The sequence below is a fragment of the Gobio gobio genome, assembly GCF_949357685.1.
Source record: "Gobio gobio genome assembly, chromosome: 1".
Lineage (NCBI taxonomy): Eukaryota > Metazoa > Chordata > Actinopteri > Cypriniformes > Gobionidae > Gobio > Gobio gobio.
The window spans coordinates 50,922,516-50,948,495 of NC_137097.1; the positions used below are offsets into that span (position 1 = coordinate 50,922,516).

A 25,980-nucleotide genomic window follows, 5' to 3' on the forward strand; every position below is an offset into this window, starting at 1 on the left:
CAGAGCATGGATAAAATATATTTGGTTAATAAATACAGTTTGGACCTGTTCTCCATTCAAAGTGAGTTAATAGCACAGGACCACAAAGAGACAAACAGATCTAAACCTGACTGCACACACCTTGTTGAGTGCCGCCACCCTCTGGGCAAGTTGAGCCTCGATCTCGGGCAGCGTCTCGGCCCTCTGGAGGGTTTGCTGCAGCTTCTGTTTAGCATCGTCCAGACGCTCTTGGAGCTGCCTGTTCTTCTCTTCACTCTGAGGAGACCGAGGGATGAAAAGTGACAGGACAATGAGACTAAGACAATAAAGAACACCATAAGGAACACATTATCTTCAGGACAATAAGTGACCTGGTAAAAACACAATGGAACTTTTCTTAAAATCTCACAAGGTCAAAAAATGAAGCCACCAAAGAATCAAATGAAAAGTATAAGGACTATGAACAAAAAATTATCAGGTAAACGTAAGCAGATGGAAATTTTAGACATTACTTTATCTATAACTAGTGTTCATTTAGATATGTATGAAAGGCAAAGACATACTGTATGATACGTAAAACCAACACGTCTAGACATATCACGGAGCCTGGAAACAGATTCTAAATTCTTGTATCCATAATTACAGACCTCAACCCACAAACCTTTAAAACAATAAAATAAATTCACTCAGATTTAAATGCAAACAGTAATTTAGGTACATTAACACTGATCAGTGGTTCCATAGCTAAGAATGTCTAAATCTACAGTACATCTCTATTTATTATGAATACAGTGCAGGAGTTGCTTTATCTTTAAGATTTGACAGAGAAAGGCTTTTAACTAATATAAAGATATTGAATGAATGACTTTAACCAAATGCAAAAAAATAAAATAAAACAATAATAATTCCATTATTCATTCCCTTTTTATAAATCTGAAGTCAGATTTTGAATGCTACCAAATGGTATACGCTTGTTTATATGGATAGTACATGGAATGAAAGACAGAAACTTTTTATAAAAGTACAAAATAAATGTGAAGAGTGCCATAATTTAAGAAACATTCATCATAAAAAAAAAAATCAATCAATTGGCATGTTCTTTCATAACCATTAAACTTTCAAAAGTTTGGTGTCAATAAGTTTTTACTTTTTAAAGAAATGAATACTGTTACTTTAATGCACAGATGCATTTAATTGATTACTGTTTTACTATTTCAAATAAATGCTGTTCTAAAATAATAAGAAGCGCCATAAATATATTAACATAGAAAACAGTTATTTTAAATTGTAATAATATTTAACAATATAACCGTTTTTACTGTAAGACCTCAAACTTTTGAACTGTAGTATAAATTATATTTAAAATAAACCTTCAAATTAAAATCTCTAAATGTAGCTTTGAATGAAATAAAAATATCACTTTTTCACTGTATATGGTTTATTTTCTATATATATATATAGCCTTGTCAAGCTTGAATAATTTTATGGGGAAAATCCTAGCTATATATCCTAGGCTTGTACTTGATTCACCTGAATATTGGAGGAAGCATGACCCATCTAAAGTGGGTGGTTATAGCCCTGATACTTTGGCCCTGAGGTTGTTAAAATTAGAAAGATTTCTTCAAATCTTAAAAGAAAGAAAAATCTTTTCAAATGAAGTAAATCAAAACAACATTATCAGGCACAAATGATGGCATTTCCTGAGAATAACCCCCAGAGACTCCTGTAGATGTACACGCTGTTAAATGTTCCTTCAATAGTTACACCTTTCATGTGTGTCTGTACATGATTTTCCTTTTGTACCTGTCTGTATAAAGACTCTTTGCTGGCAAGTTCGTTTTCCAGCTTGTCTTTGATGTCATGGAGAGAGGTTGCCTCCCTCTGGGCACTGAGGTACCTACAGACAAAAACACATACAGTGAGAATGTGTTTTTATTCCATCTGTGACATTCGGAAGTGCGGTCAGGGCTAATTACTAAAACTAAGCAGTGAGATCTGGTCTAATCTGGTCAAGTTTACCTGCGCTCTAAGGTGGTGATTCTTTCCTCCATGTCCTCTCTTTGACACAGCGCCTGCGGTTGAGGGGGTGGAAAAAATGTGAGACAAAAGAGAGAAAATGTCAAAAAGAATAAAAGACAACAGCATATGGTTAACTGATTGCAGAAATAAACACACACACACACACATGTTTTGTGAAATGTGAGGACATTCCATAGGCGTAATGGTTTTTATACCGTACAAACCGTATTTTCTATCCCCTTACACTGCCCCTGCCCCTAAACCTAGCCCTCACAGGAGACTGTGCAGTTCACTTTCTGTGAAAAAAAACTCATTCTGTGTGATTTATAAGCATTTTGAAAAGTGAGGACATGGGGAACGTCCTCATATTTCACCCTCTTTTTGTAATACCTATGTCATACCCATGTCATTATACACATTTGTGTCCTGATATTTCACGAAAACATGCCCACACACACACACACACACACACACACACACACACACACACACACACACACACACACACACACACACACACACACACACACACACACACACACACACACACACACACACACACACACAGTAAACGATTACAATCAGACCATTCAGTAACATTATTATGGTTGGGCGTCTGTCTAGACAGCAGTTATACCATAACTGTTTACTTCAAACGGAGCTGACTATAAACAGTTATTGCGAAACAAAAAACCTGTATAGAATATTGCATAATTGTTATGAGGGAGCAGGAAGAGGCGATGAAAGACGAAAGACGAAAGTGTAGCAAAAAGAATGAAAGGCAAATGTGTCTTCTTGGGAACTGAGAAAAAAAAGAACCTTCATTCTCCACTATCGAGACTGTACTTTATGGCAGTCGAAGCAGATTATAAGTGACAAAACCTGCTCAAAGCAAAGGCATCCAGTTTAAATAGGACACCAAGCCAGCACGGTAGCAACCGACAATTCTGGAAAATTCCATAACTAGCGAATCGGTGACATGAAACGAGCGCTGCTGCCAAGTTGGCAAGTCATTGTTACCGCAGGAGAGTACGGCATGCTTCTATTATACAGAAAATTAGACTTCTTCCATGAGGAATGTCAGATAGACAGCTGATTATTTTGTTGGCAGTTTGATTGATCTCGCTTTGGCTGACAGGCACACCCATCAACAACTAGAGCACTTTACTGACAATTAATCACTGCATTGTGGCAGGAAACCCTTCTAAATGGGAAGGGAGGTGGGATGACAGCAAAACCATGGTTGCGTGACACAGGGCTCTTGATTTTGTTTTGAAGCGCTCTCGATGAGAACTTAACCTCCGACCCACCTCTTTCACGTCCCTCTGAAGCTTCTGATTGGCTTCCTCAGATTTAGCTAATTCCCTCCGGGCGGTAGTGAGCTGCTCCTCGATCTCTCCAACCTGCACATGGGCGACAAGGCTCAGACGTTAACATGTGCGCATGAACGCGTGCAAACACAAAAACCAGCCAATGAAACTTGGATGCGTTCCAGTAGCCGTTTCTCCCTCTGTCGTTTCTTGTTTTTTTTTTTATTGCAATTTTGGAATGCGACGCACATCCACCAGAGGGCAGCAGAATGTGACACCGTCTTTCGCTCAGCATCTCCTCTGATCCTGCATCTCTATGGCAACCATAGGAATGCCAGGCAAACTGGAACCTTCTCATCCAAAATGTGTCAATGCTCAGAGTGTGTCATACTGTAGGTCTTCTCCCACCCCGTCTGTCCCGTATTTCCTTCCTGTGTCTGTGAACATTATATATGCATCGCACACATACACTTACAAGCTCTGCTCCAAAACCCAACTGACTTCGAAGTCCTAAGAACCACAGAACCTCACAAATTGCTTATTCTAAATGCTCTACACAGAATTATTCCTTAGAGTTGCCGTTAGCATGTTGCAATACTTTAATAAGAAAACATACTCTTCCTTTAAAGATTTTGAGGTCAGTCGTTTTTTTTTTTAAAGAAATTAATACTTTTATTTAGCAACAATGTATTAAATTGATCAAAAGTGACAGTAAAGACTTTTATAACAAAATATTTCCATTTAAAATAAATGCTGTTTCTTTGAACGTTCTATTCATCAAAGAACTTTGATAATGGTTAGAAATGTTTCTTTAGCAGCAATATTCGTCATATTAGAATGATTTCTGAAGGATCATGTGACACTGAAGACTGGAGTAATGATGCTGAAAATTCAGCTTTACATCACAGAAATATATTACATTTTAAAATATATATAAAAAGAAAACCGTTATTTTAAATTGCAATAATATTTCGCAATATTACTGTTTTACTGTAGGGTAGGTTGGACACCAGAGCATTATGGGATTGCATTCTCTGTGAAAGATACATGCAATGTAAAATTTAGCTAAATTTAGCTTCCTTTTGAATCAGTTTGTCACGTCGGGATTGTGCCTAGTACGATACCTTAAAATGCTCCCTCTGTAGGCAGCAGTGCAATACTCACCTGTCTGCACATAAGCGCCAGTCTTTCTTTTAACTGTGAAAGCTCTGCTCTCTGTCTCTCTATCTCTCCCTCTCTCTGTCTGTCGATCTCGCCATCATCCAAGATGGAGGAGGGGCCGTTCGGGAGCCGCTGCGTGAAAAACAGAGGAACATGAGGAAAAGAACAGTGAAAAAGATTCAATACAAGATTCAAACAGTTGTGACTCACCTCCTTTCCATTGTCCAAACCCCGCTCTCTCCTTTTAATCTGATCCCGTAAAGACAATACCTAAGCATAACGAACAAATCTAAGCATGCAAGACCAGCGTGCCACATACAGAGAGAAATGGGGGTATATACTGTACATATATCAAGATAGTATGATGTTCACCTCATTTGTGGACGATTCCAGCTCTTCCTCTAGAACAGCGACTCTCTCTAAAGCCACACGCAATCTCTCACGCACCTGAGGGAGAGAGGAACAATAGACAATGAATCAACAGGGAGAACTTGTCCAAAAAACATCTTTGAAGAGACACAGTTATTCTATAGACGTCTGGCTGTTTACACATTGACATCGGCCTTAAAAACTTCTTAATGAGTTTGTAAAGTGCAATCTGAGCAGGTTCACCTGCTTCATTGATAGATATGCCTTAACCATAGGTTATGGTTTCTGTGTTTTAAAGGAAAAATTCAAATACCTTTGCAGCAGAGAAATAATGGCTTATGTTTTGTTATTTCCCCTCACATAAAGCTTTTTGCATGGCTTTAGAAGACTTTAAATGCAGTACATTAGTCATGTGGGTTACTTTTATGGTGCTTTTGGTCATATTTGGAGCTTTAGACCAATGTGTTTTCATTATGAGCACGACTAACCAGCACAACACAATGAAAACAGGAAATAAACAACAGCTGTGGTCACAAAAATTCAGATAATTGTATTTATAGTCATGCTGACATGGTGTCAGACGGGACAGAGTAGGGAAGGGGTGCTAAACCTTTTCATCCAGGGCTTTATGGTGTTCGAACAGGGACTTGAGGGCCTTGAGCACCTCCACCTCACTGGAGACTCCAGCAGGAGACTGAGCCTGCCTCTTCACCACAGTCATCCTCAGAGAACGCTCGTGACGAGACACCAGACACTCCAGATGCTCCAGCAGGAGCTAGAAGGCACGGGGAAGAAACAGAGAACGTGAGAGTTTAAATTGGGGAGACGGGGACTAGCTATCACATATTTTTTACTCTAGTGAACATTTCCTAGGGATCAATTTAGGAGAGTCGGATACACTACCATTCAAAATTTTGGGGTCAGTAGGATTTTTTATGGTTTTGAAAAAAGTCTCTGATGCTCACCAAGGCTGCTTTTATTTGATCAGAAATACAGTAAAAACAGTAATATTGTGATTATTACCATTTAAAATTCGTTTTTAAAAATTTGAATACATTTTCAAATGTAATCACATTAACGTAATACTTTTTTTCAGGATTCAGGATGAATGAAGTACAAAAGAATAGCATTTATTTGAAATTTAACATTATAAAGGTATTTTCTGTCACTTTTGATCAATTAAATTCATTCTTACTGAATAAAAGTATTAATTTGTTTCCCAAAAAAAAACTTTTTTTTGAATGGTAGTGTACCTTAAAGTCTTGGCTACAGAAAAACTACTGAATATTTTCACCATTATTGCCTAGGACAAAACATTCACTTTACAAGTAGACCTTTTGTGCACAATAGTAATATAAAGTTAAATTGGAACAACAACAACAAACAGAGCAAATTCTATTTTGTATTTTTAAATTAACAGTGAAATTATTAATTAAAACAAATTTTTAATTTCTCATCAGGTTTTCTTCATCTTTTTTACATTTATTCCAAAATAACAACCATAAGAATCATTAAAACTCAATGGCCTATGGGGAGGCAAGAGAAATGCTGCTTCCCACGATAACTTAAACCGCTCATATCGCTGTTGGACAGTCCAACACTTTGATTATACACATATGATTTATACACTTTTTAATGGCATAATTTGCATTGTTTTATTTTTTCTACAGTGGATTATTTTCCCTTTTTTTTAAAGGGCACTGCCTCCCTTGCCTCCTGGGAGAAAACATCCCTGATATAATATGGCAAGAGTAGGATAGTGCACCCCAGCCAAAACATTTTTTCAAAAACAAACACCCTAAACACAAAAGCACAAACACAGACATGCGATATAAAGAGGATATGTCTGTTTCACACACACAGATTATGGTTATGGGGTTACTGACCCGTGTATTGTTCCTCTCCGCCTTGAGCTCAGCAATCTCCTCTTCTCTCTCCAGCAGCTGCTCCCGACATACATTCAGCTCTTTGGTCAACACCGCAAACTCCTGCTCACACACAAACACACACACAACAACAGAAAATGAGCTCTGTTCTGATCTTTACAGGGTCCTAACAAACAACACAAATAAACCAAAGAGTGTGTATCCAGTGCTGTGGTCAGCCTGAAATATATATACAGTTCACTCAAACCACACACACATAATGTAGAAATAAACACATGCACCATATACATGTGTCCACTGTGTCTGGGCTTCAGACAGCCTCTGCCCACGGACCGCCCACAGACTCACTGACCATCTGAGGCATTACAGCACACACACAACTGAAATGTGCTTTCTTGATCTGGCAAGATCTAATCTGATTGGCTGACTTCAACACGTCTGAAATTGCATACAGTCTGAGTAGGTACTACATTTGAATTTGAACAGCCATTAAAGTGCCCCTATTATGGTTTTTCAAATATTTCCTTTGATGCAGTGTGTAATATCGCTGTTTGTGAATGTAAATGTTCTGCAAAGTTTTAAAGTGCACGATAAATAAACATCTTGTCTCCCAAATGAAAGAATCAACTCTGAATCGCCAATACGAGTTGTTTTTGTTTCGAATCTTACTGCGTGACAGTTCTACGTCACTAGAAACAACATAATGCCCGCCTATGTTGTACGTTGTCCGCCCGCAAACAACTTGACACCCACAAACAACTCATTTTACTGACGACTGCTTCTCAAATCTCTGAGTTCCACAGAGTATTCGCAAAACGTTTGTTCTGGAAATATGGGTCTGTACCCAGTTTGTTTGGACGAGCTTGCTCCTCAGAATCACAACCTGTAAGTGTGATTAATTATTGATGTATATATTTTCTACTGGGTGTTATGACAATATGTATAATGCAAACTATGTCGTTTTGTGTTTTATACTGTGTAAGTTTTCGGCTTACTCACGTTATTACCGTCTAACTGAAATACCCCTGAAAAGCAGCTGTGTGCGATTATTACCTAAAACTGTGTCTATTAATGCAGATTGTCTGTCGTTCTTATTACTTTGAGTAAAGATAAAGGATGGGTTAGCAAGATTTTTTTACCAAACTTTAATGTTACATCAGTCATTCATGTTAGTGCTGTTATTGATACAGTTCCTGCATGTGCACCGCGATAAATAAAAAATATACATGAGTTTGTTGATGGACATACACTTGTTAATGCTGATGGTGAATAACAGTTGAAACATCTCATAATGTACCTCAAACTGACTAGCGTATCACTGAGAAACGTTCTGCTCAAGTCGTCCTTGTGATGGAGGTTCGGGTTGAATAACTTGTTCTTCCAATGTTTCATCATCGGACTCGCACTCGGATTGATATGGTAAAATCTACGTCGCCGTTACTGTACAGTGTCTTTACAGTGAGTACAATCGCTGAGGTTTGGTCCCATATTTTTAAACACAATTTTACACCTCACTCATATATAATGTGGAATAATAAGGACCTACTGTATAAACATAAATCTCTGGTTGGTTTAAAAATGGTATTAGTTTTGTCTCTCAACTTTTTAATCAAAATGGTTCAATCTGTAATTATTCTGAGTTGGTAATTCATGGAATTCCTGTTATTCCAAACGAGTTTGCAATTATAAAGGGTTCTCTTTTTCATCCTTTTGTCACTCAGTGGAACTGTGCAAGACATTTGTTCGTAAACAGTGCCTTTCTACATCTAAATCAAAAAAACAATAAGAAAATGAGTCATGTTTCAGGAGAAGTCTGTTTCTGTGCCATAAGTAATTTATTACTGGAGTGGTTTTGTAAGTGATATTCCCTGGAAGAAAGTTTGGACATTGCCTCACAAATACCTGATAACTAAAAAAAATGAGAGAAATTACCTTTAAGTTAATTAATAGGTTTTACCCAAATCAGGGCTCTCTCAAAAGACTTAAGAACGATATTAATACATTAAACTACTTTACATTTATTTTGGAATTGCTCTCACACAATGACATGTTGTTGTGATATTGGTGATTTAATCAAATGTTATGTGAATCCTAATTTTTAACTTACATATAGAAATGTCATTTTTGTTTTTTGTGAATGTAATTTTTCTTATTTTTCAGTTAGCCAAATATCATATTCATAAATGTACATTTTCTAAATGCAAACCTCTTTTTTTAAGATTTAAACTTGAGATGAAAATGTATTTTGAATCTATTGAGTTTTGAGAAAAAAAGCTACGAGAACAGTGGCTGTGTTTAAGGACTTGGCACTTAATCTGAACTGAAACACTGAAGGACCTTGGCGTATTATTGTATTATTATGGTATGACAATGAAGACAATTGTTGTTACTGTTCTTTCATGCTTTAATTTTTTTTTTAAACAATCGCTGAGGTCTGAGGAAGCATTGTGAGCCTAAGTATGTTAATGGTCGTTTGTTTCCGACATGCAATGTAAGCGGTAGACCAATCACAACAGACTGGACCATCTGGCCAATCAGAGCAGAGTAGGCTTGCGGAAAGGAGGGATTTAGAGAGACTGATTCACCCATCGAGTCATTTGAGAATCATTGAACACTGTGGTGATGTGCAGTGTATTTAATGAGAAAATGAAACTAAGGAGCCTTTAAAATAGCATAATAGGGGTACGTTCTATATCAGGGATGGGCAACTCCAGTCCTCGAGGGCCACTGTCCTGCAAAGTTTAGCTCCAACCCTGATAAAACTCACCTGCCTGTAGCCTTCTAGTAATCCTGAAGACATTGATTAGCTGGTTCAGGTGTGTTTGATTAGGGTTGGAGCTAAACTCTGCAGGACAGTGGCCCTCGAGGACTGGAGTTGCCCATCCCTGTTCTATATAGTATGAATGTGGGTAGTATAAATTAATTTCAGACGTACTGCATCTCCATGTTGTTGCTGTCATGTGATCTACCAGCATCAGTTGCGTGGCTTCACTGCCATTCATAAATGCTCTCTTGTGGCCTCATGGGATAGTAAAGTGTCCATCGAATGTGCACTTCAGAATCTTGGCGGAAGAAGTAGGTCATCCTTTTCACCTACTGTTTTTCAAATACTGTGTATGTATTCAGATGTCCTTGTACTACTCATTTGCCGTACTATTTTTTGCATACTATATAGAAGAGAAGTATTCAATTTCGCACACAGCAAGGGTTTATCATTAGTCTGGTGGCAGAAAGTAGTCAAGAGGCAGAAATTCTGATATCAAAGTCTATACAACCAAACAACACCACACAACAATGAAACAATAATTATAATAAAAGACCAGGACATGTGTAGAGATTACAATTAGAGATGCACCTGTTGACCTGCCATTAATTGGAACCAGATGGTTTTTGCTCCAAACACTGATTTTTTGTTGTTGTTTGTTTAAGGCCAGTTTGGCCTGTAATAGAGATAATAAACAACAAATAAATGCAATTGCTTTTTTTTTAAGTATCAGAATCGGCCCAGTTGCTTGTAAAAAAAAAAAAAAATCAGAATCAGCCGTGAAAAATCATGATCGGTGCATCCCTAATTACAACATAAGAAAACGTTCAATGACAGCAAGTCAACAGCAAATGAAAACAACAGATCTCCAAAAGTGAAAAATGTACAAAACTGTACAGTGGTACGATATCATCCTTTGGTCATTGACCCAGATGACAATGGGCTGCTATTTAGCACAGTTCATCAGTCCAGGCAGTGAGATGTGAATATGTTAACATCTCTTGGGATGACATGTGAGATTCTTTAAATCTGTTGTTCTCATCCAGAGGGCCAGAGGCCTCAGCAAAAATGCTAAAAACACACAAAAATGTTTTTGATGTAAACTGAAATCGCATTCCACCCCCCCACCCCCCCCCCCCCCTCCCAATAACTATTTTTAAAACATACAGAATCAGAATCATTTTCCAGTTTCTGTAAATAACGGAAGGTTTGAAAACAAGCAGCGTTAGAAATGCTAGAGAAAATATCTTAGCCTACGTGAGGGGCCGTCAGGTCAAAAAGTAAGAGGATTTCTGTTTTACATTAAAAAAAAATTAAATAGCTAATTAAATACTTTATTTGAATTTGAATTTATTTGAATTTAATTGAATTGTTTTAAATACATATTGGCCCAATTTCACAGACAGGGCTTAGACTAAGCTAGGATTAGGCCTTAGTTCAATTGGAGCATTTAACTTTTATAAACGTGCCTTAGAAAAAAAACATTCCTGTTGTGCATCTTGAGACTAAAAAGATGATTAAAGTATTGCACATTTACATTGAGATCACTGTTTGTTTGCACTTCCCGTGTGTTTTGTCACAGTTATGTGTTTTTGTTATCCTCGTTGTGCAAGCAGTGTTGCATTTATTGTTCTCTTTACCTGTTCTTTTTCTATGTGCATATATAGTTCATTACTTTTTTGCTTCTGTGTGAACAGATGACAAAAGTCCACATTCTGAACAGTCCAATGAGCAACTCTCGGGTGTAAGGTCTTCATAGCACCATGTTGTGTAAGATGACATATGGCCTCACATGGCTACAACTGCGAGTCTAAAGCCACACCATCTTTTTCTATCTGCCTATATGTGACCGGGTGCCTTCATCAAAAATCACGCGTGACACACCTTCCCTGTCTTACGTAGAGAGAATCACCACGTGCATGTGGAAATATGAACTTTGTGTTTTTATTTATATAAATGCACAGCAAATGTTGGGATTTTTATTAGATGATGTTAAAACATGCGTGCGAGATGACATGGCAAACGTTCGTCAGTAAAGAACCCCCAATAATTAACCTAAAAGTGAATCAAATCCTGTTCAATCGTGTCAGCGACTCTTTGGACATAAACAAAAGTAAATCTCAGCCAAATCTTACTAAGCAATCCCATTCACTCTGCAATGCAAACCAAACCCCAATCAAAAGGCGTTTACAAAGCAAAGCACAATTCTCGACCAATCATGTCGCATGTACCTTCTGAGCTCAAATCGGCCAATCATGTGTTTGGTGGGTCATGTCTCCATCCATCCCGTCTATATCTAACTGCCTCACTTTCTGCCAACAAGCAAAAATAGGGGAAAAAAGCTGGAGCAATAGGAGTGGAAAGGAAAAGAAGGAGGAGTGGGGGGGCTAAGCTTAGGAGTGGTATAGTGGTACACAGATGGTAACTCAGTGGGCCCATAGGACTTTGGCATTCTGGAAATGTACCTTGCTGCGATTGGACTAGAATTATGTTTGGCACAAGCATGGCAAACACAATTGCGTGATAATGTCCTGCCTTATTTCTTTCTCTCATTCAAACTCTTGCGATGGTTCCACTGACACAAAGGACCGCAACAATGGATTGACATCCTCTTTTTCAGCTTCAATTCGTTTTTCTCTCATACGCCCAATGCTGATGGGATGCACCGACTGAACTCTGCTTAATGTATCACTGCTCTGAATATGAGTCTGCTTATTTCAGAGAGTGTTTGCATATGTTTGTGTGTGTGCGTGGGATATTGATTCCCCTCTTCTCTGTGGTGCTTATGCCCCTTAAAGGGTACATAACACACACAGTTTCTGCCAGTCGCGTGTTAATCTTGAGTACCTATAGAGTATTATTGCATCCGTTATATTTCCGAAGAGTCAGGTTTGTAAAAGACGGATATGTTGTACCGATTCTGTCCGAAAACAGCCGAGCTTGTGGAGGCGTGCAGTGGGCGGAGCTAAAAAGTCAAAAACACACACACACACACACACACACACACACACAATACATCATCGCATTATGCCTGGATAAATTTTGATTCACTATACGTTCGGGATGGTTACATTATATGCACTTACGTGCCGATTGCCAACAAAACACAGACATTTGATGCAGTTTTACTTACAGTCTGCGGTTTTGACTCATGACTGGGATCTTTTATCGCTGGGACCGAAAAAATCCAGCATCGAACTGGGCCTTGTTTATAAAAAATTTGTCACCGAAATTCCAGGAACAAACAAACACACTTGCAGAACTCTGTTGCTGCCCCGGAAAAACAAACTGCATCCACTGTTCCCTTAATGCTGGGTTCTTTGGGAAGCTGAACAATGAACAAACTTTCCCTCACAAACGAAAACACACTTCTTTAGTGACATTGTTGATTTCGTGGTCTAAAAACAAAATGGCAGTGCTGCCGACGGCTTCTGTAACCAGACAAAGCTCGTTGATGGGTGTGCCCTTGCTCTCTCTCTGGTTAATGTGTGCACACGCTCATCCGGGAGAAGTGCTGGATAATATGGACGGATGTACGGATATGGATGTCATAATCCGCCCTTTATGACATCATACGCGGAGAGTGTATTTGGCACAGAAATATACGTCCAACTCATTTTTTTAAACATTGGCCAAATTTAGCATGAGAAACAAATGTATTAACTGTGTAAATAAGGCAGAAAAGTCAGAATACGTGAAATAGCATTAGATCACCCCCCCCCCCCCCCTTAAATATCCAGTTTTTCTCCCGGAAAATGGGACTCTCTGATATCTGTTATTTCAAGCCACATGTCAGTGGCAGTTGGCTCCAAAATGTTTCCAATGCTACATACATTTATCATTAGTTGGTATACAAATTGTTCAGTATTTTTGCATTTTATAATTTAATTGTTTAATCAGCATCTGCAAATTGTCACACTTTTGAATCGTGACTTTTCTGACAGGTTTTGAATCAAATCATTTTTATAGGCTAAGTACATTGCAGTCTCTTTAGAATGCAAAAAATATTTTTGTTCATCAGTAATTTTGTCTTATTTACATTTAAAAACATCCAAACATTCTTAAACCAGTTTGTGGTTTAATTTACTTGAGAAACAAAATTGTATTTATGGTACATAAAGAAGATGAATTACCTTCTCTTTCTTACCCCATTAGCAATTTTTCATTTATAGAATAAATGTAACAAAACAAGTAACATACTTTGTTACATTTTACGCTGATAAAACAAATGGGGTTGTAAATATAATAGTAACACTTTATGGCTATGTTCAACTTTGTGACTCAAGTAGTATCATGTTGTGTCTCTTCTGTGCAAAGTGCTTTAAAGGAAAAGAAGAGATGTTGTGCTGAAATGTTAGTTACACAGAAACAAAACTCGTATGACATCGCAACCAAATTTACTCCCTGAAAATTCAGGTAGTGGCAAAGAATTTATCAAATCAACATACGTAGTATGCAAAGAAAGACCAACTAGTTTTTCTCCATAAGGTAACCCATACATTGTGGTTCAAAGAGTGACTCCTTTGTACACACACATTACTGGATTCACTTCTGCAAATAAAAGTGGTCGGCGCTTGCAAAATACTGTGTATGTGTATGTTCTTCAGCACTATAAATTACAAAAATAAAAGTATTGCTTTTTAATTTTGTTCTTGTGTAACTGTAACATTTAAACATAACACAACTCTTTTATAAAAGCAAAGGCATGCTATTACTTGAGTGATAGAGCTGAACAAACCTGTTCTATGACTGGCTGGACTGAAAATGGCTCATCCGATCGGCAAGATGTACACTTTGTGAAATGTTAGATCTCAAAAAAAACATCCAAACACAAATCTAAAATGAACTCAAAATGCGGATTCAACAATCTATTTGTAAATATAAAATCAATCCAAAACTCATGAAAACATATTTTGTGAATTAGGTTAAGCAATTTGCAATTTTTGAAAATGTTCATTGTTCTAACCCTATATGTACAACTGTAATGTCCAACATACCAGCAAGAATTTTTGCATTTAAAAGACGTCTAATAGCAATCCAAACACAGCCCTGACATCTAGGCTAAAACAAGGCTAATCACTGTTGACTTTGCTTACATGATGGAATATCATACATCTCGCAAGTTATTTTGGCAAAAACGACACCAAATTCAAGGTTGTTCTGGCTAGAAGTGGGTTACTCATAGCCAGACTATCTCAGGTCTATAGTTAACCGAGACAGTGAAATGACGGCTATTGCTTGCTGGAATATTATATCACCTTAAGCTGCTATGATGTCATTAAAGGGTTTAAACTCATTATTTGATTAAATCTATCAATGAAACAACCAGGACTGTAACAAAAGACAAAAGATTGACTGTGAAAGACTGTGTACAAAAGATCATATTGTTCAACAAACAAAAAAGTAGCGCCCCAACATGTTAGAGAATCGTAGATAAGCAGATAATCTCAAAAAGATATGTAGAACACCTTAAATTAGATCAGAGGAGAGAAAACAGTTCAAGACCAGATGCAAAAAGGACCAGAACAGCCCACAAGTCTGGAAGATAAAGATTAGCTTGAATGTTAGCCAAATCAGACAGGTATAAATACAGACTGCTCAATTCAGACAAAGGAAATAATACAAAGTTAGCATAGTTCTGACAATCTCTTTCTAGATTCTCTACATCGGTCTGTATGTTACGCTACTTATACTTTATACTTCACTGGCAGGTCATCTTTCCTGAAGACATGGTTCATCTCAATGACCTGTTTTTCCAAACTATTCAGTACAAGGCATTCTTAAAGGAATATTCAATACAAGTTCAATACAAGTTAAAGGATAAGTTGGAAAATTTCAAACCAGCTTTGTATTGTTACAATGTCGGTAGTGTATGCAATTGAACAATGTGTACTCTTTCTCCATGATCCCTGCACCCAGACATCTCCATTTATTTGTCAGCAAAAGTTCAACAGATGCTGGGGCTTTTGTTAAAACTATAGGTAGAACCTCAGCATTTTGCATTCCTGCCCACAAACAGTCGGATCAAAAGAGGGGTGGCGGCAAAATCAAAAGTGCATTATGGATGTTTTAAGTTTTTGGTAAAAGGGAACATCACAGCCCTTTTCTTCTGTTTTCTCTGGTAACACTGATTTAATTCATTTTTCATGTTTCTACTGCATAGACAGCCAAGTTAAGCAGTTAATTACCCCTTCAAACTGAATTGACAGCATTTGTGGTATAATGTTAACTATTACACACACAAAAAAAAACTTTTTTTGACCCAAATCTAAAAAAAAAAAAAAATGTTAAAGTGAGAAACTTACAATGGACGACAATGGTGCCAATTTTAGAGGATTAAAAGCAGAAACATGAGGCTATCATTTTGTAAAAGCATGTACATCAATATGTTAAAACTGTATTATTTGAGCAGCACTGTAAATCTGTTTAAATCACAATTTTTTATATTCATTTTTAGGTTTATGGCAACGACAAAAGTAAAATTGGATATAACTTTACACAGAAAAGGTTAGTAATTGATTTTTTTCACACTAAAATTGTGTTAACACAAATAGTTTACATCTTGTGTGTTAGATTTTTGAAACAGTGAGTTTTTTTGATGTTAACGGATTGGCCTCATTCCTTTCCACTGTAAGTGCCTCACTGTAAACCAGGTTTTTACTCAGTTTTTTTAGAATTTCTTTTTTTGTGGCGATCAACATAATGCCTATCCAACAAATGACGTCAATTAAGCTTACATGTAACTTGAACTGAACCCTGGATATTCCTTTAAAACATGTTACTCCAAAATGATAAAATCTTAACATAATGTTAAAATACAACAATGTGCACAACATACAATAATCATATATTACGAATATCATGCTTTTTAGGCACACATACAGGACCCCCTAAGCGTACCTGTGGCAGTGCGATGGAGAGTTGTCTCTGTAGCGAGTCCTTCTCATGACCTAGCTCTCGCAGACGTAGCTGTGCCGTGCCGAGACTCTCCTGGGTCTCTCGGAGACTCTCTAGCAGCCGCTCTCTCTCTGTCAGCATGTTCACCATTAGAGACTCCAGATTTCCAGTGCTCCCCCCCTCGTCTCCACCACGGGCCTCTCGGCCCCCATAGCCACCACCCATGCCTCCTGCGCCGCCTCCCATACCCCCACCACCTCCGGCTGGAGAGGACGGGCCTCCTCCACCACCACCCCGCCCGTCCTCTGAGATGGTGGGCATCACCTCACACATCATCTTGAGGCCGTGAACAGGTGTGAAAGTTCTTTATCTGGTCGTGTGAGGGAGGTTAAAGGTGAGTACGTGTATGTGTTGGCCTTACAAGTTTGCAAAGAGGAATTTGAGAGAATCACAGTGTGGGACCACAAATCTAATGGTGTTTGCGTGTCTGAGAGCCTAAGGCAAACAGATAAACAACTTGTCATTCATATGCCGATGTCTAGGATGGAGTAACGTGCGGACTGTGGTAAGACTGTGTGCCGTAACAGTCTTTAATGTGTGTGGGAATGTGTGTTGTGTGCAGTATTGCAGATATATTATGCGTGCAGATGTCCCTTGGTTTGTTTTCACCCTATATTCAAGCTTTCTTGGTGGAATCTCCTAATTGCTGTGCTCTTCTTCAAAGGTGGACCATTACTGCCAGTATATCTGAGTGGTCTTCTTTGTGAGTTTATTATCCACAGCCTTTTCCTTTATCCTTTTCCTCAGTACTCAGGTAGATTCATGAGTTGTGTTGCTATTTCCTGAATGGCTTCAAGGCTCCTGATTAGCTCTTAGCATGTGCTGTTCAAAATCCTTGGCTTGGGTGCGTTTGGGTTGAGCAGCAGGGTGTGGTCTCAGGTGGAACAAAAGTGGCAGGAGAAAGTAGGAGGGGAAAGTCGCTGGGTCGCAGGGACTGGATTGGGTAAAAGGAAGGGTGGGCATGGAGGAGAGTCTTCTACCCAATGGGTTTGAACTTCAAGTAAAGGAGAGCTGAAGAGGGAAATAAAGGAGAGTGACATTAGCACAAATGGTCAAAGCTGGGCAAGTCATGAAGAAAGCAAGCATTATAGATCAAATCCAGCGAATTCCCAATCCCTCAGTAAACCAGATTTAGAAAGTAAATCTGATGGGTTGATGTTTCATTTCAAAGAAGTAAGTGTCCCAAATGACTTTAGGTATTTTGCAATAGTGCTTTTATTGATAAATTCGGGGGATACCATAACGAAAAAGGGTAAGACAAGACAGTAAATAGGGAGAAAATAACACAATAAACAAAACCAAAAAGTCTTCGGACAGCGAGAGGTGATAGAAAACTTTTATGATATCTTACTCTTGCAATTGCTGATAAAACATGCTTTTTAATGCAGATATTTAATGCAAAAAATGTTGTACAAGCTGTCAGGTAACACCGGGATAGGGCAGCATCTGTGCTTTTGGATTAATATCAGCTGTCATTTATATCTTTAAAACATATTGTGATTATGGACACCATAAAAAGAAAACTGATGCTTAAAAGTTATCTGCCAATCTTGATGGTGAAAACATTTACATGCACATAACTTTCTGATTAAGGTCCATTATTCTGTGAAAGCATTTCATACGCTCCAGAGCTATTGACATATTACTTATATAATTATAATCTGCATATCCTGAATGAACAAGAAAAGATGTTTTTGTTTGTTTGCTTGTGCCATTAATAGCCCATCATGCATTTAAGTAATTCAAACAACTCATGAAATATCATTCATATACCTAACAATAACACACTCAAGCTATGAATTGCAACATGTAGGTCATGAGACTCTTACAAATAGTTACTTTTACTTTCATAAAATCTTTGTAAGAAAAGAAATAGTCTCCAATATCTTAGCATTGTTTCTTAGCTGTTTATATCCAATATACTTTGCTTGGACATATGCGCATAAAAAAATAATGTTCTGTAACGGTGGATATTCTGAATATACCCGAAAACTCATATTAATACATGCAGATTTCTAGAAACCAAAATACTGGCTTATTCTGGTAATGGCAATTAATGTGTTTGATTACCCTTATCACAATATGACCAAATTCTGTTTAAAAGCTGAATATTTTTGTGCATGTAAACGCACTGAGTGAGAGACATGGGCTGAAATCACTCGGTTCTTCGACACAGGAGTCAGCACTAGATGGTGGCAGACACATTGGGGAGCATCAAACTAAAAATAACATTGTAACCATCGGGTTTCCCCATCACAGAAATCTGGGAATAGCATGAAAGCGAGTCCTGTTCCAGTGAATGTCGACACAGAGGAATTTGGAAGAATCAATAGAGCAGTGATTCCTCGCACAGGCCACAAATCGTGCTAAATACTCCCTGTCTTGAATGTTAACGACGTCGAGGCGAATGAACACAATGTATCAGCCTCGTTTCCGCGACTGTCATGCAGAACATTCAAATCAACACCCAATTCTATTTGTTTTGTCTCTCGGTCTGTCGGTCCGTCCGTCTCTCTGCCTCCCTCCCTCTCTCTTCATCCGACACACACCTATTTCAGATTCCCTTCCATATAGACAGTAGCCGTTTCCTGATATAAATTTTCCGTCTGCCCCTTTGGTATATTTGCTTCTCTAAATAGGCTTCGTACCTTCGTTCCTATTAGTCATGAGGCTAATGGTTGCGCATGATATACGGAAATGAAATTCATGGTGTGTAACGATCATGTAGCCGGGCAGCGCTTTTTGTGTGTCTATGGACGTTGTCGAAACGCAGGAAGGAAGAAACGGGTGTCGTTTAAAGGGAACCTGTGCCTGATTGGATACAACTGATCTTGTTTATTCCGTGCTAACATGAAGAGAACGACAAAAAATAAGCACCGCTCCGTTTGCAATTCGCCCAAACGACGCTCAGTTTTATAGTGTAAAGGGCTGGATGTAGCCTATGTGTTGACGTATTCCTCTGCCGTTCGCTCCACCATGATATATGTGCCGTGTCTCTTCTGCAGATACGCGACTGGACATGCCGTCGAAATGAAATGATTACATTTTAACTAGTCGAATGAATAACGCATCGTGTCATTTCTTCAAATGTTGCTATTTTATCCTCTTCCTCCCATCCTTTCGCCTCGCCCCCTCCTCCCAAGCCCTCCATCCCCCTCCTCATCTCCACAGCTGGGCGATATCACACACACACACAAACATGCATATATAAGAAAATACATGCGATGCTGAAATATGCACCGCTCACCGTTGTCATCGTCGAGAGTAAAGGCTAGACATCATAATTCATCCCCGTCGACCCCATCGGAGCGCAGCGTTTTCGGGTGCCGAATTTGCCCAGTTATCAGCCTCCCCCCTTCCCTCTTCCTCACACATGTAACGACGGCACCGAGCGAGCAAACGTTACACCTAACCACAGACAACCCCAGTCTCTCTCTCTCTCTCTCTCTCTCTCTCTCTCTCTCTCTCTCTCTCTCTCTCTCTCTCTCTCTCTCTCTCTCTCTCTCTCTCTCTCTCTCTCTCTCCCCCTCCCTCTCGATGTAAAGGTGCTGGCTCTTAAAGAAACATTGGCGCCTGCTTCACCACCACAGTGATCACAGAGCTGTTGCTAGGGCTACTGTAACTGTGTGATGATGTCATGTCTGTAAAAGACACGATCCACCACCTCACATAAGAAGATAAACGTGTTATTTTCAGAGCAATGTTTGAGCATTCATGGGCAAAAGGTCCAAATGATCAGCTATGGGTACCACTGAGAACTTGAGCAGTCCACTCTCTCTCTCTCTCTCTATGTGTCGCCACATCCACTCCCTCTACCGGTCACTTTCAGTATTGCGCCTCTCAAACCATCCGCACTTGTTAGCAATCATCACCTAATTTTTCAGCTTTTCATTGCATCGTCACCTAAGTGCGGCTTTTATTGGGTTTAAAACGGCATTTCTTTGATAGTTGTGTTTTGAGTAAAATAATATTTGGCTAATACTTTTCGAAATCTGTCGGTGCCACTCTGGCATAAATAGCCTATTTCCAGCAAAACGAATCAGAAGCAGTTTTTTTTTTTTTTTACATTAAACTCGTTTTTTTAACTCTATTTGAATACTTAAGAATTGAACGCCTGATAAAACTAGTGTACAAATTATATATAAGACTTGGTAGCCTAGACGTTAAAGAAAGTGCCCTTTTTTCGCGCAACCTGGAATGGACTTTTGGCGCTTTGCACAACTCGCGTAACTACCTTACAGACATTTTAACTAAACAAGCTCTTTTTGTGTGTGAATAAATTTGAGATATTTAAATCTATAACGAAGTTTTGTTATTTGCCCGTCCGATATCGAACCTAAAGCGCACGAGCTGAATAGCTACTGTTGCTATGGTTTCCTCCTCAGACGAACGCAACATCCGTTCAGATTTCAATAAACTTGTAATAGCCTATTACTTATGTTGACTGAAACGTTGTTACAGTTGAAATATATATATTTTATATAGGCCTAGTAAAAACAGAAGCCTGTCTGTAACACTGTTTTCCATGCAATTGGAAAGTTCCTTAGCCGCCTCAGACCCCATTCGTAAACTGGAGAAAACTCATTCTCATTTAAAAATGCAATTTGTGAGGTAGCCATAGCCTATATAAATCACAAATTATTCGCAAACTATATGAAATGATCAATAATTATAATATGAAATGTATGGTTTATACAGTTTATTGAAATTAAATTAATCCGCATGACATAGTGCGAAAAAGCCTACCGTAAATAAGAGATAACAACACGTGACTGTACTCGGAGCTGTTCACGTCCTCTTATTAGGTTTATACGTTTCTCTTGCACTATTAATTCCAAAATAGATGTGCAGTGGTCACGTGGTACAAGTCGTAGCTCTCAGAAAATTGTAATTACGCGTTCTACGATCACGTGAATGCCTTTTACAAGTCAGAATCGTTACTGTATTTACGACATGGCGTGAAGCACCTTTAAATTACCCGCGACACGTCTTGCGCCGAGGATCTTCTTTCAGTGGCGGAGGCCACAGACATGAATGCAACAAGCCAATAAAAAATAGACACCGGTGACTTCTCCACCAATACAGCAGACGGCGAGGAGGGCTTCTGCGTTGATAAACGCCAATAAAACGAGGAGAGAATAGGGTGGAGCTATGAGAAGAGTCCCGAAAGGGATGACGTAATGTGTTTTTAGAGAATGATGTCATCGTTGTGCACAAGGAGAGGATTTAAAGACACAGCTGGGCTGTGGTACAACTTGCAGCTGCAGCAAGTGCTGCACAAGAACAATGTGGGGGATCTCAGCTTTGCGTTAGTCGAAATAAAACGACCTCACATGATATTTTCTAGGCAGTTTTCCACTTCTCACTAGAGCACCAGATCATATGCCATTTTTACATAACACCCCCAAATATAACAGGGTGCCAAAATGCACGTGAGTCTTAAACACAACACACTACTCTAATGCATTACAATGTATCTGTAACTTGCATAGCTTGTAGTACTAGCATCTCTCCCCATGCACAGCCAGTCACCATGGCAACAGAGGCAACATGGTGTTGATCAGAGAGTGTCTTTTGGAGCTGCAGCATCAGAGCCTTCCAGGCCAGTGAGCGCTCAGGATAGATAAGGAGAGGACACTGTTGACTGTTGAGGAACACTGGGATAACCAACCCTAGTCCTCACGGGTTCAGGAAAAGTTCAGGATGAGCAGGTCACAACAAAGCCTCGGCTAAGAAAACCTTGCGCGATATTACCATTACAACCAAGGGTTTTGTTTACTTTTATTTAAAGAATCGGGTCACCCAAAAATGGAAATTTTGTAATCATTTACTCACCCTTGTGTTGTTCCGTGAACTTCCTTTTCTTCTGCAGAACACAAAAGAAGATTTTTGAAGAAAGTCGGTATAACCAAACAGTTATGGTTACCATTGGTTTCCATAAAATGGAGAGAAACACAACAACTTTTATATTCCATGGAACCTTTAACCTTATATTCCTTTAACCCTCTATGGGACATCGTCATTTATAAATCAAGCTAAAAAAATGCATTTATAATACAATAATGTTCAAATAATTTTTTTAAATATCATATGACGACCCCCTTCAGCCAATAAAATTAAAATATATTTGCCATGTGTTTGACATTTTTTGCAACAGGGAAGTGAAGAAGACTTGTTAGGTCACATGCTTTCAAGGCACCATAGCGAGCTCATTTTAGACATGAAAATACATATAAATTACTTTTTTCCCCATTGTATATGGTTACAATATGGTTCCTTGAAGAACCTTTAACATCTATGGAACCTTTTGTGGATAAAGTTTCTTTAGATGATTAAAATGTTCTTCACACCAAGACTTTTGTATGTTAGATTATTCTTGCCGTACTCTTCATGTCCTGCAAATGACTCTAGAGATGACAATGACAGTGGGAGACTGTCGTCTGTCCCTGTGAACTCAGCACATTTATATTCTCTCTCTCTCTCTCTCTCTCTATGTGTGTGTGTTTGTGTGTGTGTTGGTGGCCTGAAGTGCAGGACAGTTTGCTTCTGTCACACAATAGCAAAGTGATGACCCAAAAAACACCTGAGCATTATCAGAAAGTACATCAGGAGCAATGTTTCACGCTCAGACTGCAATCCATTGTCTGCATTTTCACCGCTGTTTTGACCATACAGCACAGAGAGCAATATATACATGCGCATACTGGTGCAGAAGCTGCAGAAATGGCTCATATGTGGATATCATGATATAGGAGATGACAATGTATGTTTGGCACGTCTAGAAGTGCAGTGGGAAGTTTTATGAGCTCGTAGCTCCCTCTTCTGTCCATCAAGGCTATTGCAATATGGCCCAGATACAAACACAAGAGGTGCTGTAAGTGTTGAATAATAGTGCTCTGTGTTAAATGCTTAGTTGTCTCTTATCATCACTCAAACCTCACAGGCTGAGAAAAGACAGGGAGAGAGAAAGATCAAGGGGAGAGACATGAAATGTGAATGAGAGAATGTCAAGACTGGTTGTCCAATAAGAAATCAGATATTGTGCAATTTTAGTGGCCGCTTTCCAACAGAATGACAGCATACATCGGTCTTAGATCGGTATCTGCTGAAACCAAAGCACAAGAATTTAAGATTTTAAAGGGATAGTTCAGCTAAAAAAACATTTACTCACTCCAAACGTGTATGGCTGACTTTTCTTCTTCACAAAACGCCAGCCTCATACATCATTCACTTTCATAGTATGGCAATGAAAAAACGATCTAAGGGTGAGTCAATTATGAGAGAATTTTCTTTTTTGTGAACTAATCCTTTAAGAAATCTGTCCGCTACCGGATATTGCAGATAGATTTTGAGAAAAAAGCTGAGAAATCACTGGTGGGACTGTAATGTGCCCCTAACATAAGCAAATGCGAAAAACAGGATGTGGAAACCAGACAGTCAATACTCCAGAGACACTGTAAAATACCTACTGACTTCATAAGGTTTGATATTAAAAAAAGAGGAGCATTGTGAAAAGTGGATGATTCAGCAGCAGTCAGCCCACTCAAGTGATGCAAATGACTCGAACAGAAGCCCTCTTTCACACTAACCAAAGCAAGTACTCGTTTCATCAGACTCTTCCCACAGTCTCTGAGTCATCTTTCTTGGCTCTTTATTTCATTCCTCTTGTCTTTTACAGGCTACAGCATTCAACAAATAATTCCTTACTCTGTTTGCTGGGTAAACACAGAGTTCCCTGTCCTTTTAAGAAAAATCTAATCCTAATTGACACCATTTACTTTCTTAACACATCCATTGTCTTACTTTTGATTTTATCTCCCATATTGTTATTTTAGTATTATTTATTATTGTACTAATATTTTGCATGACCTTTTACCTTTTTTATTTGTCAGTTTTCGTTTTAGTAATTGGTGTTTTTATTAGCGTTTTATTGCTTTTTTATTTCGGTTTTAATCATTTCAGTACATTACCTTTATGTAATTTTTTTTTATGGAGCATTGCTTCAATTAAAAAACAATTGGTAATGGTTTTAATTAACAATAATCTAACTAGATTCATCAGTGCATGCCATTTCAATGGAACAATACATTATGAAATGTAAAATTGGTTCCATAAACTTAAAAGACTTAAAGAGATATAATTTATTCAGCAACATTTACTTGCTTTACTCCAAGCCTGTATGACTTAAATTAATACACAATTTTTAGAATGTTTTTAAATAAAGCCCACAGATTTTGATTGTATAAAAAAAAAGAAAAACAATTTTCAAAATATACAATAAAGTCCCATTAGTTAATGTTAGTTAATTAACATTAAGAATAAGCAATACATTAACAGATACAACTTCTGATTTTAGTAAAGTATTAAATTAACATGAACGAAGAATAATACATGTTTTTAAATTTAATAATAAATGTTAACAACTGGAACCATAAGTGTTACCATTTCATATTTTATGTTTCACAGAAAGAAAGTCATACAGATCTGGAACAACATGACAGAGAATAAGTTATGAAACATTCCTTTTTGAGTGAACTATGCATTTAAAAAAATCTATTGGCAGAAAACCCCTCAAGTAAACAATTTCTGAGAAGAGTTTAAATATGTGGACAGCACTTAAGTTTCAGAGCACCGTAGTGATGTTTGAGTGGAAGGACATTATTTACATATCTATGGTCACATCACGAGTGTGTGTAAAAGTGACAGCTGCAGCAGGAGAGGCGGAGCAACGAGGTCACTGGGGTTAGAGAGTGTCTTACTGGAATTGGAATGGAATTTAAAGCAAATATGTGCCATGTGGCAAGGAGTGCGAGCAAACGACATTCAACGCAGATCAGTGAATACTTCAGAACAATGCCGATGTCACAACAAGAGAGGTGTGAACTGACTTACTGGAGGAGAAATGCAGAACAGCTGAAACTGACATTTGGAGTCAAAGAATTTCAGTTTAGAAACATATGGGTCGAATCATCATATGAATGGTTTTGATGGTATTTGTTGCAAAACACAGTTTGGATTTGAAATGTTTTGTCACTCGTCAACCAACCTAATATAGACTTTTGCTATAAAACCAATATTACATATTATAATGTATCTAAATATGATATAAAGGAAAGCGCAACACTACAATCTCAGAAGTACACTATATTGGCAAAAGTATTGGGACACCCCTCCAAATCATTGAATTCAGGTGTTTCAATCACTTCCATGGCCAAAGGTGTATAAAATCAAGCACCTAGGCATGCAGACGCTTCTACAAACATTTGTGAAAGAATAGGTTGCTCTCAGGAGCTCAGTGAATTCAAGCGTGGTACCGTGATAGGTTGCCACTTGTGCAATAAGTCCATTCATGAAATTTCCTCATTACTAAACATTATATGGTCAACTGTTAGTGGTATTATAACAAAGTGAAAGCAATTGGGACCAACAGCTACACAGCCACTAAGTAAAACTAAGTCAGCCAAGAAAAATCACAGAGCGGGGTCAGCGCATGTTGAGGTAGTCACCAAGTTTCTGCAGAGTGAATAGCTATAGA

General features: G+C 38.3%; 1 protein-coding gene across 1 annotated transcript in view; it reads right to left on the reverse strand.

The window, feature by feature from the left end:
• ppfia3 (PTPRF interacting protein alpha 3) overlaps positions 1-19,865 on the reverse strand; it is a 45,002-nt gene extending 25,137 nt beyond the window's left edge. The window contains exons 1-11 of the mRNA XM_079822190.1: positions 19,693-19,865; positions 16,389-17,456; positions 6,725-6,826; positions 5,449-5,613; positions 4,842-4,916; positions 4,680-4,739; positions 4,473-4,601; positions 3,309-3,401; positions 1,999-2,051; positions 1,783-1,876; positions 121-255 (exon numbers count right to left, since the gene is read on the reverse strand). Coding sequence (XP_079678316.1) covers positions 121-255; positions 1,783-1,876; positions 1,999-2,051; positions 3,309-3,401; positions 4,473-4,601; positions 4,680-4,739; positions 4,842-4,916; positions 5,449-5,613; positions 6,725-6,826; positions 16,389-16,721 — 1,239 coding nt within the window. The 5' untranslated portion in view covers positions 16,722-17,456; positions 19,693-19,865. The remainder of the gene's footprint in view (positions 1-120; positions 256-1,782; positions 1,877-1,998; positions 2,052-3,308; positions 3,402-4,472; positions 4,602-4,679; positions 4,740-4,841; positions 4,917-5,448; positions 5,614-6,724; positions 6,827-16,388; positions 17,457-19,692) is intronic.
• Positions 19,866-25,980: the final 6,115 nt, after the last annotated feature.